The sequence below is a fragment of the Cyclopterus lumpus genome, chromosome 2 (assembly GCF_009769545.1).
Source record: "Cyclopterus lumpus isolate fCycLum1 chromosome 2, fCycLum1.pri, whole genome shotgun sequence".
Taxonomy (NCBI): domain Eukaryota; kingdom Metazoa; phylum Chordata; class Actinopteri; order Perciformes; family Cyclopteridae; genus Cyclopterus; species Cyclopterus lumpus.
Window position 1 is genome coordinate 6,727,817 of NC_046967.1, and position 15,715 is coordinate 6,743,531.

At 42.9% G+C, this 15,715-nt stretch overlaps 1 protein-coding gene across 5 annotated transcripts; it reads right to left on the minus strand.

Moving 5' to 3' along the window:
* Positions 1-890: 890 nt before the first annotated feature.
* Positions 891-15,511, minus strand: txndc16 (thioredoxin domain containing 16). Of its 5 annotated transcripts, none has more exons than XM_034554110.1 (22): positions 15,174-15,511; positions 13,944-14,080; positions 12,971-13,064; positions 12,655-12,828; positions 12,456-12,538; positions 12,251-12,324; positions 12,090-12,164; positions 8,270-8,391; positions 8,021-8,111; positions 7,757-7,916; positions 7,279-7,448; positions 7,068-7,128; positions 6,647-6,767; positions 6,405-6,551; positions 6,268-6,327; positions 5,748-5,943; positions 4,905-5,041; positions 4,183-4,267; positions 3,737-3,878; positions 2,943-3,130; positions 2,661-2,851; positions 891-1,102 (listed from the first exon to the last, which is right to left on the minus strand). In XM_034554110.1, exons 3-22 carry the CDS (start codon positions 13,041-13,043, stop codon positions 921-923), a joined length of 2,532 nt encoding a protein of 843 aa, XP_034410001.1. In that variant the 5' UTR covers positions 13,044-13,064; positions 13,944-14,080; positions 15,174-15,511; the 3' UTR covers positions 891-920. The 5 variants fall into 5 exon arrangements, with proteins under 5 accessions (XP_034410001.1, XP_034409992.1, XP_034409978.1 ...); XM_034554101.1 differs by having other exon boundaries at positions 12,971-13,061; positions 13,939-14,080; XM_034554087.1 differs by having other exon boundaries at positions 13,939-14,080.
* Between the last annotated feature and the right edge of the window lie 204 nt (positions 15,512-15,715).

Below are 15,715 nucleotides of genomic sequence, written 5' to 3' on the forward strand. Positions count from 1 at the left end.
ATTATTATTATTATTTTTATTATTATATACATCTACAAAAATAGACCAATTTAAGGAGTACCATGTTTAAGGGAGAACACGTTACAATGCATTGTGTAAACATTTATACCTTTAAAACATTGACTTGAACTTTTTTTTTTAATGTCATTATCTTATTTAATGTTCACTGTATTGTGCCAAGTCTGTCAAAAATAATAATCTAATCCAACATATAAACTAAGCCCTCACACAATTAAAGCTTTATGTTAAATCAACAAACTAAACCGCCCGTCTCGAGTCATGTGCTCAGTGTGTCGGCTCACTCGGGACAAAGATAACATTTTAAGATGAAGGTTCAAAAGAAAGAGCAGATTTTCAAGATGAAGACTAATTGGTTCAAACAACTCAGTCTGAAACCACCGGAATAATAATATTAATGAGAGCAGACCAATCCAACGACCTACTCCACCCTCCTCTGTTCTGCCGGGGAAAACGACGCAGCCGTCCAATGATGCCGGGGAAAATATGACTGATGAGAACGTTGGCTTTCTGGCCCTGGAAACACGCATTTATTGAGAATTAAATAACCAAAACAAGAATGTTAGCGTGTACATTTTTGTCAAATAAATTATTTGGAGAAACCTGCAACCAGCCCGACGGCGGTGTCATAATATTACGTTCAAAAGGAGAAACTTTGTGTCTGCTTGCATCTTTAAAAATGCCAATCGAGTAGAACCAAAGTTCACCGGGGGTCAGTCGCAAAGCCGCAGCCGTGAGAAACCAGGAAATGTAAACGCCAACAGAAGATGAGATCAGTCATAATAAAACTGACGTTAGCTCCAAAAGTTCACGGGGTCATTTGTTCCTCATTTGTTATCCGCAAAATAAAAAGAAGAAACTGGAGCCCAAAATGAAGAGGGTAAAAATGTTTAATCGTTCTCCTACAGTTCGGTGTGAGTGTACTTGCTGGACGAGGGATCTCCTGCTTTTTCTACCGCCGCACCTTTCTCCACCGTCGCCTTGGGAGCCGGCTGCTGGCGGAATTCGGGGACCTGCATGTCCATGATTTTCAGGAAGTCTAACAACTCGGAAGCGGGAGGCCAGCTGTCTCCACCCAACATGCCTACAGAGACGGTGCAACACAGATGTAGAAGTACACAGAGCCATCTGACACACGCCTTCAATATAATAACACAACAGCAAAGTCATTTTGGGGGTTTATAATGTATGATGATCGTGAATTTAAACCCAACATTTACAAATCAATCAAGATGTATAGATACAATTATATAATAAGTGCCATTAAAAAAAAAGGCCTGTGGAATGAATGGATGTAATGCGATGTGCGGCAATCATTTGGTTCAGATAGACCGCCGTCTTGGCCCTCAAACTACGGAGTTTCAAAAGGTCGGAGGTTAACAGCTAAAGCCTCGACAATCATCGGCTTCATTTAAAGATTTCTTACTCGTGGAGCTGCTCAACTCTGAGCCTCTTGCGCACACCTTTCACATTCCTCACGCGGGAAAAGCCACATGTTTGATCCTGCCACTGTTTTAGTCTGCCTGTAACCGGTGTGTGTGTGTGTGTGTGTGTGTGTGTGTGATTAAGGAGATACACTGTAGCACAGGATGGTAGATAACAGGCGCATCTATTTGATCATTTCTTTTTGACACTCAGATTTTCTCACTCGACACATAACTGCCTCGCCAATTTTTATTCCATCTCCGAAAAAAAGATAAAGAAATCACTTTCATCGCAATTACTTGGTGGCGTTCCATTGTTGTATTCTTCCACTTTTGACGTCGGAGTCTGGGTTTAAATGGTGGTGGGGGGGGGGGGTTGGGGGACACACGCCTCTTCTGATGTCCCGCATACGAGAGAGATGATGTAAATGTGAGCGCGTGATTGGATAATTCATTGCAGATGTTAACGCATCCAGGTGAATTTCATAAGCAGGCACTTAAAGAGCCACGCTGCAAAAGAAAACAAGCTGAAATACAGTAATTGCAGAGAGCAATTAGTGTGACTAAAGAGGGGTAATGACGGAGAGAAAAGGCTCAGGCGAGGATCGTTAACATGAGTTTTTTTTTATTCTCGCTGGCTTTTACTTTCAGGGTTTCCTTAAATACAACTATGACAGCTTTGCTTTAGAACAGCTTTGCTTAATATTCTATTCTGTGAAACCGTTTTTGGTTGTTGTCGTTTTTTGCGTCTGTTCTCGGTTTGAAGTTTTTCGCTACGTCTTGTCTTAATTGTGGGTTTTATATTGGATAATTTTATGACTGTGGAAAATAAAGATATTAAAATGGGATGACATCTTTGCTTGAACGTGGTTAAAAGGACAGAGTTCAGGCCGTTTGTGGTGGGTTGACGGTTGGTTAACCGGCTGGTTGTCCAGCAAGATGACCTCTGTTGTAGTTTACAAAACTAAATAAACCTAAGAGGGTTTATTTTCTGTGTTTACGCGCGACGAGAGTTTGGAATAATTTCTGTAATGCTTTGGTTGAGTTTCCCTTCAAAGAGTGAAATAAAATTTTCACTGTCTCTTATGATACAGGTTCAAATATTTCTAAACATGTTCTATTATTAAAATAAACTTGTGTTCTATTATTTTTCTTCTTACATACTGCTGCCTTTTATTTTCCCCAACTCTTTGATGTGCAGCACTTCCTCCTCCTTACCTGCTGCAGAATCAGTCCCGTCCTCGACCCTCTGCACCCACTGCAGGACGGAGGAGGCAACTATGGGCGTGTTGGGGGTGTACTGGTAGATCTCACTTCCAGTGGGCAAATGGGCAAGGACCAGGGCAGGGAGGGGGGGCATGGAGCCCAGGTATGACCCCAGGACCGACATACCAGCTGGAGTGCGGCCGCTGGAAAACCAAAACGACGAAAACAAGTCAATACTAGTGGGGTCATTTCAAAATGAAAGGACTGATTTGACGGCACGGATCCATCACGTACAGGTGGATCCAGCAGACCAGGTATGGCTCCATCCGCTGGCCCCCCAGCTCCACCAATCCTCTCATCTCATCCAGCAGCGCCTGGTTCTGCCTCCGCCCGATCTCGTCCTCCTCCTCTCCCACGAAGAGGAGGAGGAGGCCTTTGCCCTGGGAGAGGAAGGACGGCAGGTTTTCCACCGTCAGCTCCGGCTGGAGATGAAACGGAGATGGAGAGGAGGGAGGAGTTCAAACGGACACGTTATCGCAGCGATTGGTGGAGCAGGAGAGACAGAAATAAAGTCAGCACAAAGCTCAGTATCAGAGATTTACACATCAGATGTTTGCTGCTACACCTCGCTAGGTGTAGCCCCCCCCCCCCCCCTTCATACAGTCCCTGAGTTGATTTATTCGAAAAGACATTGTGCTTTGGTAAAAACGCGAACAACAGCGCCACCGAAAGGGACCTTTGGTTTATTGCATGGCCTTTAATCCAAAGTGCCCTGTAGTTCAATGAATTATGAAATTCATCAGTTCAAAACTAGCGCAATGCAAACTCAAAAGGGAGAGCTGAACTCGCAGTTTCCACATTACTGCCTGGTTTCTGTACGAGGTAACTCAGCACGACTCCGCCCTCCGGTGCACCGAGGGGGCGTTATCCGTGACATGATGCGAACGCCGATTTGAATGACGATCTGGCTCACAAAACGTGGCTATTTTTTATTTATTTTTTACTCTCAATAAGATAATTGTGAATATAAATGTATTGTTATATTTGAGTGATTCCCAACGCAAACGAACGGGCACCGTTTGATGTACCAGTGGATGCAGCAGCGCGTTGCTGATGCGGGAGAGAAACTCCTCGGCGGAGGTGGACGAGGGCAGCGCGGAGGGCCGGGTGTGCGTGTCCCAAGACGGAAACGCTAACACTGCAGGAAGATCCACGTTGTGCTGCGCCGCCCTGCAACAAGAGCACACACACGCAACACACATGCACATTTGAAGCTCATTCTGAAGGATATTTAATGACTCAAGAACATCTTGCCCTTTACAGAAACATCATCGCACAGTGACTGAAGTGTCCTTTCAACACCTGACTGGTGTGTAATAATCTAAGCTGAGTGAACTCTACCCCCTTATTAAGAAACAAACCTCTTCCTTCTCCGCCTTCCTTGTGTTTTTTCAAACCCGGGAGAAGGGAAGCACAACATCAAACTGCCACGACCTTGAGGCAGGAATGACGAGACTGAAATGAGAGTTCTTACCACTTCTCTGCCAGCCCATCTGTCAGCAGTCCGGTCAGCACTTCTCCTCTCAATGACTTTGCTGCTTCAATGAACGGCCGTACACCTGGCAAGACAGAGCGACATCACCATTACACCACCATCATCATCATCATCATCATCATCATCATCTATTGCTTCTGTCCATCCGGGGAGAGGGATCCTCCTCTGTTGCTCTCCTAAAGGTTTCTTCCCTTTTTTCCCTGTCAAAGTTTATTTTTGGGGAGTTTTTCCTGATTCGATGTGAGGTCCTGGGACAGGGATGTCGTATGTGTACAGATTGTAAAGCCCTCTGAGGCAAATGTGTAATTTGTGATATCGGGCTATACAAAATAAACTGAATTGAATTGAATTGAAATCATGCTAGTGACAATAGACAGGTCGGTGGCTTTAAGGGACGTCCTGAAGAGATAATTCTGCACTATCTTGTGGCCTCTCAAGTGATCATTCGTTAACATTCACACTTGCATTGCACATGTCCCAATTTGTTCTTACTGCCTACATGAAAAGAAGAAATGACCTTGGGTGGGGGAGGAAGAGTGGGAGAGAAAAATAGATCATAAACACTAGCCTCATACTTTATATATCTCAACTTTTTGACTAAATGAGGCTCAGTTGCTGGACCCATGAATAAAGTCCTTATTTTGATATCTGCTCCTGAGGCCTCGCCATCCATGAGGAAATGTCACTTTACAGCCTCCCACCTGCGTCTGCTTGAGTCTCAAACAGCCCCAGTGCACGATCGGGCTTGTAGCCCGCTGGCCCGAGGTGAGGCACTTCCTGGAGGAATGATGTTACTTCCTCTTGGGTGGACAGTATCGCCGGAAAAGCCGGCTGGCTCCTGGTGAAAAGAAGAAACATGTACAATTGTGCGTGCACATAATGTGTGCAGATACACACACATATGGCATGTTACACACACACAAAAGTATAAGCAATGAATCCAAGATTTACACAATCTGAAATTGTATTTGTAAAAGCTCCCCAACATGGATTTATCTTCTCCTGCTGTGAACATGTGGCCCATCTTATATATGCAGGTGTTTCCTGTTATTCTCTTTTGCTATTTTTTTTCCCCCTGTAAAACACCACCATTGACATTTAGGTTTATTTAAGGTATATTCTCAAATATGGGGTTTGAGAGTCACGCCTTTAGATGCAGTGCACTTGTTGTTGAATGCGCCTTATATTGACTGTAATATTATCTTAATATGTAATAAGTACTTAACTTCAATATTTGAGGGAGTCACAAGCGACGAAATAAAAGGTCATAATCAAGGGAGCAGAGGCTGAGATATGTTGACTTTCCCAGGAATGGGTCTAAAACACTGGATCCTACATTTCCCATGGTGCAACTCACTAGACCACCCGTTTACTAGATGGCCATATCTTTAAAACTCCTAGTTTTTAAACTTTTGTCTAACTTTCTGTTTGGAGTGTCCAGGGCCTCGCAGAGGTCACCCTGATGACATCACCACGACATCATCTGGATTATTTAATCTCCCTCCAGTCACAGATGGCACTATTCGTGCCCTGAGAAAACTCACAGCGCGATGAAGCGATGCAGCGCCTCGGTACCCAGCATGCCTCCGTAGTGCTGGGCCGACTCCTCGGGGCGGAGCAGCAAGACGGCGGGGAAGACCGTGACCGGCTGGAACGGGAACGGGGGGGAGGCGCCCGACTCGGCGGCGCAGAGGTCGGTCCACTCCGCACAGTTGACCACGGTCATCTGGACCTCGGAACCTTAGGAGAGTTAGCAAATCAGGGAAAGATCACGTCGTTACAAGGAAAACTAAATGGATGAGCGCTCCGTTTATAAATTGTCATCAGTGTCAAAGTAATCCAGCGATAGATCTCTGCACATAGATTGCAAACAGGAAGTGCTTCTAGAGAAGACCTCCTGGACACTTTTAAATGGTGGCAATTTGCCAAAATAGAAACAAATGAAAAGAAAGTATATGGGAAAGGCAAAGAAAAATAATAAAAGTTCCAAAATCTATTGACTCGTTTGTGTTGCGTCATCAGTACATCTCCAACATTACGGCTGCCTCGAGGGCTCCCGTTTACCTTCAAGTCTCTCGGCCACGTCAATGTATGAGCTGAGAAAGGTCTTTGAAACAGCCTCCCCTGGTGGTGAAAGCAGAAACGACCATTAATTCCATCCGTGTGCGTCTCGATGGGCCAGTGGGAAGAGCGCCGCTTACATGGGAGGTGGAAGAGCGCCACCGTCAGGCTGCTTTGAGCCACTGTGGCGTGGAAGTTGTCGGATGTCAGTTGGGTGAGTGAGTCCGAGTCCGGCAAGTTGAGGCGGTTTTCGAATGCGGACACCACGATTTCATCGTCCAGGTTGTCTTTGGGGGGGAGAAGAGACACAGAAAAACCATGAACACCCTTGTCTCTCCCCTTCGCCGCCTTCATTCTCTCGGTTTTACCGACAGACACTTACGGAATTCTGAATTCATTCTCGGCGGCTTGTCATCATCAACTTCCTCTTCTTCCTCTTGGTTTTTAAAGAGTGCCAACAGCTCATCGGGGCTGTTTGAGGTCAAATACTTCACCTCTGAACCCTTGAAGCGCACACACACACACACACACACACACACACACACACACACACACACACACACACACACACACACACACACACACACACACACACACACACACACACACACACACACACACACACACACACACACACACACACACACACACACACACACACACACACACACACACACACACACACACACACACACACACACACACACACACACACACACACACACACACACAAAAGATCACACACACATCACGAGTCACCTTATTTTTCTTTATGTATGAATGTATGTATGTGGCCATCATACTTTCTCAGGCAGCCTGTAAGCAGCATTATATTCATCAGGGGTTTTCACTGCAGGACTCTGCCTAAAAACACACACACACACACACACACATTTAAGTTTGCCTCAGTAAAAGGATCAGATCCATGTTTGATCTTGTGTGTGTGTGTGTGTGTGTGTGTGTGTGTGTGTGTGTGTGTGTGTGTGTGTGTGTGTGTGTGTGTGTGCTTCTTACTTGTGCACGAGCACCAGCAGGGCGAGGCCGCGAAGCCTCCAGGCCAGAGCGGTGGCCGTGTCGAGGTCCTCCTGCTTGGTTGCGGGGCGAGAGAACAGGAAGACCTGGGGGGTGTCCTGGTAGGGGAACTGAGGGGACTGGACCGAGGACGGGTCATCGTAAACTTCATACTGCGCAGTGGAGAAACACATGTGCAAGTTAATACATTTCGTTCACTTTTGAAAAAAAAAAAAGATTGTTTTCCTAAAACCCAACATAATGTGATGAAATGGCTCATTTCTCAATGAGTGTTTGGTTTGTCCGTTCTGGGCTACCGTATGAAGGGCTTATTCTAACGAACAAGTTGAAACGCTAACGACAACAAAGTAAATAATATTACATTACATTTCAATTTATGCTAATAGACGCCCGAAATATGCTACACGCTGGCCCTTTAAGAATCCAATGAACAGTGACTCTTTATTCCCATCCTGCTCACCACAAGTGGAGCCTCCATGAGCTGCAGGAAGGAGTGGATGCCGAGTGTGGACAGCGGTTTGCTCATGCGGGTCGAGGGACAGTGCTCGGAGGTCTTGGACCCGCTGTGAGCTCCGCAGTGGAGGAACCACACTTGGGACGAGCGAGACTTCTCATCGAGACTTCACGCCGAGACGGAGAAGGAAAGATATATAAAAACACATGTGTTACGCCTTTATGAAAACACAATCTGGCACATGATTCACATCGGATAAACGCAACCTACCCCAAGTGGTTCAAAACTGGGCCTCCAGTTATGAGGCTGAACTGGTATTTGGATCCGTACACATACGCCGTCTCCATCATCGATCTGTGCTCTGAAGTAACACAATCAGCAACAAACCATCCAATTAATGTAATTGGTCGGTTCAGTCAAATCAATCAGTTAAGACCTTTCACATGAGTCAGTTAATCTGTCCTTTGAACGCAGCCAGATCGCCTCCATCACTGACACTCTGCCGCCGTCCGTCTGTACCTGGTGTTCCCAGATTGCTGACGTAGCCCAGCGCGATGTTCTTCTTCCCTCTGGCTGCCTTCTCCATGGCAAGCAGGTCACTTTCTGTGTGAACGTACTTGATCTCTTCGCGCAGAATGGAGCTGGAAGAGAGACCAAATCTTAAAAGGATCAATCTGGAGCTCGTTCTATACTTTATCATATAAAAGACCCGAAAACTAAAAAGTCCATCTCTTAATCCAACATTAAAAAAAGCAAAGTAGGAAGGTAATACAACATTTTATGTCAGAGTTAAATCTTTGTGGAGACATAAGAACCCTTCCAGACGGGAATACTCATGTCACTACACATAATTCTTACTCCCGCATAGACTATTTCCTCATCTCTAAGTCTATGATACCTAATGTGAACGACTCACTGTATAAAAGTATCGTCATTTCAGATCATGCTACTAGTCAATTATACTGTCAAAGCAGTCAATAAGGGTCCCACTATTTGGCGATTGAGCCCACGATGGTTACTTGATAATGTGTTTTTCAAATTTGTTGGAACCAATATTGATGTTTATTTCGAAGTCAATACTACTCAAACATCAGCGTCTAACAGATGGGAGGCATTCAAGACCTACATACGAGGCCAAATGATCAGCTATACAAGCAGCATATCTAATAAACAGCACCTTCAATGTATGGAGCTGGAAAAAGATATCAAAGAACTTGAGACAGAAATTAACCTTAATGATACAAATGAGACCAGACAGAGATTGGCCATTCTTAGAGCACAGTATAATGAATTATCCACAAATAAAGCATTAAATAGCATAATGAAACTGAAACAGACATACCACGATCAAGGAGAAAGAGCAGGGAAAGCTTTGGCCTAGCGTTTAAAAAATTAATGCAGAACAAAAGATCAATATTATAAATTGCGTCGGAGAAAGGGACGGCAATTACTAACCCACAAGAAATAAATAGCACTTTACAGACATGTTATTCTAAATTGTACACGTCAGAAAGTCCAGCCACGTCTCACACACACTCCACAGCTTCCTAGGTCAGATAGAAATACCGCTCCTTGGCGAGAGCGCAAAACAGGAACTTAACTCCCCAATTGTAATATCTGAGTTGTCGGAGGCCATTGACAGTAAGAAAGGAGGGAAAGCTCCAGGACCCGACGGTGTTCCTATTGAAATCTACAAAAAAATGTAAGGACATTCTACTGGTTCCTTTACTGAATAGGTTTGAAGAATCACTTGGAAATGATGAGCTGCCCTCATCTCTGCAGAACGCACCTATAACCTTAATATTAAAGCCAGGTAAGCCCTCCACAAAGTGTGAATCTTACCGCCCCATCTCCTTAATCAATAATGATAATAGCAAAAGTGCTTGCCAGAAGGTTGGAGAAACATTTGCCATCTATTGTGGCCTTAGATCGAAATGGATTAATTAAAAAGGAAGACAGGGCTCTCACAATATCCGTAGACTGATGAACATTATATATGCCAAGAAAGAAATGTCCCTCGTCTCCTCTTCTTTTTGTCCGGGCCATTGAACCTCTAGCAATGGCAATTAGATGCAATAGTGAGATAACTGGTATCACCATTAATGATATTGAGAATAAAATAGCAAAAATAGATTGTTTGCGGATGATATAGTGCTCTTTCTCACAGACTTAAAACAATCTATACCTTCTTTGCTAAGTTTAATAGGAGCATATGGTAGTTTCTCAGGTTATAAGGTTAATGCATCTACAATCCTATTTTTGAAAGAATCTGAGAGATTAACTCCACCATTTAGGAACATCGTGGACAGCTTTACATACCTCGGTAATCAAATTACACCTACAATAGAATCCATGGTGCCTACTAACTATAACCCTGTGACTGAGTCAGTAGTTGAATCTATTAATAGGTTACGATATGACAGAGGTGGGTTAAAACTCCCTTACCTCCAGGGATACTATTGGGCTTCCCAACTACGAGCAGCCTCATATTGGTTTGAACACCAGTCAATGCTGCACTGGATAAGGATGGAAGAAACCACAACTTCCAAAATCCCCCTTATATCTCTACCTTTATTCAGCACACTTAGCCACTATGAAGAAACACACTGCAAACCCCTTTGTTAAAAATACGCTGACAGTATGGCATGAGGTGTTACGTTAACTTGGGGAAAAGACTCCTCTATCCCAATACTCACCTATTTGGGGGAACAGAAACTTTACACCAGGTACTAACGACCCTGGTTTTAAGTTACGGGCAGACAGAGGTATCGAAAAGATTTCAGATTTGTATGATTAGAAGATGGTCATATTTTGTCTTCTTGAAGCTAAACATACAATTGCAACGGCGATTTTGTTGAAACCCTATAGTCTACCATTTGTCACATCAGGGAATGTGGGATTATTCTGTTTGTGGGGTCTAATATGCATCCATCTGTGCATGTACACATCTGTCACCCTCTACTGTTATCTTTTATTTTTTGTTTCTGCTGAGAAACAGTCAGTAATGCCCAACAACAAATCATGCCACTGATATATATCTCCTGTATGTACTTTTTGATGTGCCGTGTACCTGTGTTTGTGTAATGTGAAAAAGACAATAAAAAAACATTTGTCAAAAAAAGTCTCTTCCCCCTTAAGCCCATTGGGTTTCTACAGTGGGGTGTGAGCGTTTGTTCATGGTAATATGCGTTTGTTCATGATAATATGTAGGGTGTAAGCAATTGTTCATGGTAATATGTGGTATGTGAGCATTTGTTCAAGGTAATATGTGGTGTGTGAGCGTTTGTTCAAGGTAATATGTGGTGTGTGAGCGTTTGTTCAAGGTAATATGTGGTGTGTGAGCATTTGTTCAAGGTAATATGTGGTGTGTGAGCATTTGTTCAAGGTAATATGTGGTGTGTGAGCGTTAAGTCACGGTAATGAAGGACCATGTCAAATAGGAGCAGATACTCTTTAGGCAATAAGTCCAAAAGCAGCTTAACTTGTCTGGCATGTCTTAAATTCACTGTAAGATAGTAGCAGAGAGTTCTGAATTTCTAGCACTAAAACAATCTGTTGATTAATCAGCCGTCAAGCAAAAACTCAAACCATTGTCTGGTTGCGGCTTCTCCAACGCGAACATTTTTGTTTTGCATTATTGTATATTATAATACGGGTAGATGAAATCAAGCGTTCTGATTGGTTGAGAGTTGAAATGGTGCGAGATCTAGCTAGGCTAAGAAACGTGATGTTCCCAATGCTGTTTGTCTGTTGCATAGCAACAACCACACATACAGGGACTATTTTCTCTAGGCTACTGAAATGCGATACACAACGTTTGGTGGCTACAACTATTGTGTGCTGAAAGGCAGCTTACTATTTATTTACTATTCATAATGTCGCAGGCAATCGTATCATAAAAGCAATAAGGTACTCGAGGCAGTACTGTATCATCAATAATGTACTGTTCAAGGGTTTGTACATTATTGGCAATACAGTACTGCCTTGAGTACCTTATTGCTTAATTCACACTGTACATCATCAAAAACTGCTGCATGAGATTTGTAAAAAAAAAAAAAGTCTCAAATTAAAGTCTAAATAATTAATAGAAAACATTATAAAACAAATAGCTTGAATAAATGCTGTGCAATATATGTATTATTTTGTGATCAATAAATTCCTAAATAGTTAATAAAATCAGTATTAAACAATTGCAACACTAAATACAAGCGCTACTTATCACTATGTTAAAAAATATCATTTTCAAATATTTTTTTGTGTATTGTATGTTTCAGAAGGACTGAAAGTTGAAGCGTCACACAGACTCTGCTGCAGTGTGACCGACGGAGTGTTGACTCACAATAAGACCTCCGAGACGATGGAGTTGACGTCGAACACGGTGTCCAAGTTAAAACCCAGGAACTCCTTGCCACCCCTGGCAGAAAGACATGGGAAAAGACAACGTCAGCACAATGCACGCCTTCTGTCCCAGCTCCCTCTGCCGCCGCACTCCCCACACACCTGAAGAGAAACGCTGTGTTCAGGGCCTTTTCTTCCGTGCAGTACCCTAGAACCGGCTCTTTATTGCAGTTGACCTGAACAGGAAAAAAAAAAAGGACAAAAAGACACTGAACTGCCACCTCTCCTTCTGCTATACGTCTCCACATCTCACAGTCAATAAAACAAACTCAATGTCAAACTTCGTAGATAGCAGGACCACGGTTACCTTGCCAACCAGCACTCCATAATACTTCAGAGCGTCAGCGGACTGCTCCAGCTCCACCAGGAAGAGAGAGATGGTTGAGGAGACTGGGGACAAGAGATCAGTGGGTTTAAAAGGCTTTGTGAATGTAGCTGCTTGCATCCTGGCATGTCAATGTGAGCAACTGGTATTTCAAAAACTACGCTGAGCGTGAGCGACCTACCTTGCTGCTGGAAATAGATGAACATCGTCTTTCCAGAATGTAATTTCTCGTTGAAGTCAGCAGCCGTGTGTTCCAGGAGGGCTGACGTGGCGGCCTTCTCTGTACACCCTGCTAACCCCATGCACAGCAGGGAAAGGGCAATGCACGACCACATGATGGAGGAAATGCTCTGTTCTGTGCGTTTGTGTGCGTGTGTGGGGAGAGTGGATGGTGGAGGAGGGAGGAGGTAGAGGGAGGAGGGAGGAAGTGTCATCAGCAGAGAGGAATAAACAGAAAAGAGTAATGCTGTCTGTATTGATCCGTTTAGTAGACAAACCAAGGAAGGGTTCCAATATGAGCACTTTGACAGGTGACGTGGGAAAAGAACCGGTGTATTTAATAACAGTCATGATTACTCCCGGCTATGTCTGCTGTGGAGAAAGAAAAAGAAAAACGTCATTGAAATGTTAGCGTTACCTGAGGAGGAGGAGGAGGAGTTTAAGTCCAAGCGGCACAAACGTTACAAACCACGGTAGACTCTGCGGTTAACAGAGATAACTTACATTATGACGCAGATTAAAAAGCAGCAGCTTTTCCCAGACGTATAATAACAAGAAGAAAGGCCCAATAATGGCGCTTTGCGCTTTAGTTGGGGATGATGGTGCTGTTCATGTTTGTCCATGTGGCGAACTAACGTCAACACTAAGGAATAAAAAAAAATATATATATATATGTATATATATATATCTGTTGGAGTCCTAACGGTGTAACAGGAAAGTGTGTGAGGTTGTGTGTCCTCAAGCTGCCCAGTGAAATTTAAAAAAATGTGTCAAGCTAAAAAAGTTACGCTAAAATGCCAATATACAGTAACAGTATATTCTATATCCAATATAAATATATATATATATATATATATATATATATATATATATATATATATATATATATATATATATATATACAGCTTTTACCAATTGTGTAGTGAAAAAATAAAATAAATTAGAACATTTTAAATAAATCTAAAAGCCTTGCCTCCTGCTGTTTTAGCCATTGCACTTAGTAGATGGGTGTGAACTGGTGTTTTCTCCAAAGCATTCGTTGTTACAGCATGATGTGGTGCTTTACTCGCTTGATGGCGATTAAAGCTTTCAATGGCATTTTTCCAATTACTAAAACCATTTAAGCAGAAGGCTGGCTCATTCTTTTTGTCCCAGAGTGGTCTTTTTGATGGTGTATGCTTTGACACAATAAAAACAAAGTATATCTTTTTCAGTGTAGGGCTATAATGCAGCCACAGATACTGACTTTACCACTTTGCCTGAAACCGTAACTTCTTGTACTGAAGTTGCTGGACTCTGTTGAGTTTCGGATCAGGCTGGTATGGTTCACTCCTCATGTCCAGGACACTGCTACACTCACGTTCACTGTCGCTCAAACTGACTGTTCCCTAAAGAGCAAAGAAAACTTAGCCCAGTCTGCACATGCATGTTTTAAGATAATAACAATTCACATATAACAGGTAGACAATGTTTACACTGTCAGCCATGATAATACACCTCAACACAGAATCAATGTAAGACCTCACCTGAAGCCCTGATGGTCCAACTACCTGATTTCTGAGTTTCCTGAATGCATTTCAAAAATAATGCCTTAATGAATAAATCTAGACATTATGAGTAGTATATGTATTTATTTTGAAAGCAATTTAGAATATTTTATGGGAAAGCCTTGTTTTTTTTAATTCAACATCACATAATTCACAATCCAAAAGTACTGACATGAGGTCAGATTCCCCAAACGTCCTTCTATTTCATTGCTAATGCACGATAACATGGTAATTCTTAACAAAATGGCATGAGTAAGAAGCGCTGATGGCCCAGCTGCTGCTTCCTCAACCTGCACTACATCTGCACTGAGTTTCCTTAATGCATTTCAAAATGATGCAGGTTTGCACTGTGTGGGTAGTTAGCCTGCTACTAGCTAACTATAGGGTGCATACATATTTTGACCAATGTATTTTCTATGACTCCATGACTAAACATTTTGTGAAAACTCTGTGTAGACATGAAAAAGTGAGAACATTTAGTATTCAAAACTAACAATGATAATTCCAAAGCATGCAGTATACCTTAAATGACACAGATGAATGAGAGATAATAGTTTGGTTAAAAGAATAAACATGTATAGTCTATAAATGTTTATTCTTTAAAATCAAACTATTGTCCCTAAAGTGCAAATTCATCTGTTTGGACTGTAAATAGTGGTTCAGGCTTTGGTCAAATAGAATGACGTCGGCCCTTTGCTTCAACACGTTGGACAACGTGAGACTCTTGAAGTGAAGCAGCGAGCCCCAACGAGCAGAGATGTGCGCATTTGATTTCGCCACAAGCTGTCGGGGAACATTCGTCCAAATAGCAGGCTGGCATCTTCGTATGATTTAAAAGAATAATGCGAATTGGCAACCTTCAGTGCCCACATTACCTCTACAGTTAGGACTTCACTTTTCGTTACAGCATCGGTTATCGACGCCTGCTTCTTACCGAAGAGAGAGACGTGCTGCTCGGCGTAGCAGTTGCCCTCGCTGTGGTGAGCTAACCGGTGATGGGGGTAGCTTTAGCTTCGCTAGCAGCGGCTCTGATGTCTGCTTCCTTTAGCATGGCTCGTTAATGACGCCTCTCCCATGTTGGAAATGTCGAATGTTTTGCCACCACACAACCTGCACTGCGCTCGTCCCGGGTCTTTGTCTGTTGTAACCCATGACATGTACTTTTCCATATGTAGCCAAGCATGGTTAAATCTTCCCTGGCATAGTGGATTATCCTGACCGCTTCCCTGAGCTACTGTTGCTAAGACAACCGAACTTTTCAGTTAAGGTGCGTTCACTTGCAGCGCGGAAAAAAAGGTACGAGATTTTATGCCTGCTTATATTTTGAGCGTCTTTCATTTAAAAGTGTATTAATTATTTCAAACTCAGCGTAAATGAACATATGAATCTAACAAATTTCAACCACTTTTCCACAACTTTTTGGATTACATTTTTTTCAAGGACTTTTTCCAGGCCTGGAAATAGCCATGTTAAAAT

Excerpts from the sequence above, each read along its gene's own strand:
- txndc16 (XM_034554119.1), bottom strand. The coding sequence starts at position 13,043 with ATGACTGTTATTAAATACACCGGTTCTTTTCCCACGTCACCTGTCAAA. Across the intron at positions 7,129-7,278 it reads CTGCTGGTGCTCGTGCACAA|GCAGAGTCCTGCAGTGAAAA; the intron begins GTAAGAAGCACA and ends GTGTGTTTTTAG. Across the intron at positions 4,268-4,904 it reads TGAGACTCAAGCAGACGCAG|GTGTACGGCCGTTCATTGAA; the intron begins GTGGGAGGCTGT and ends CTGTCTTGCCAG.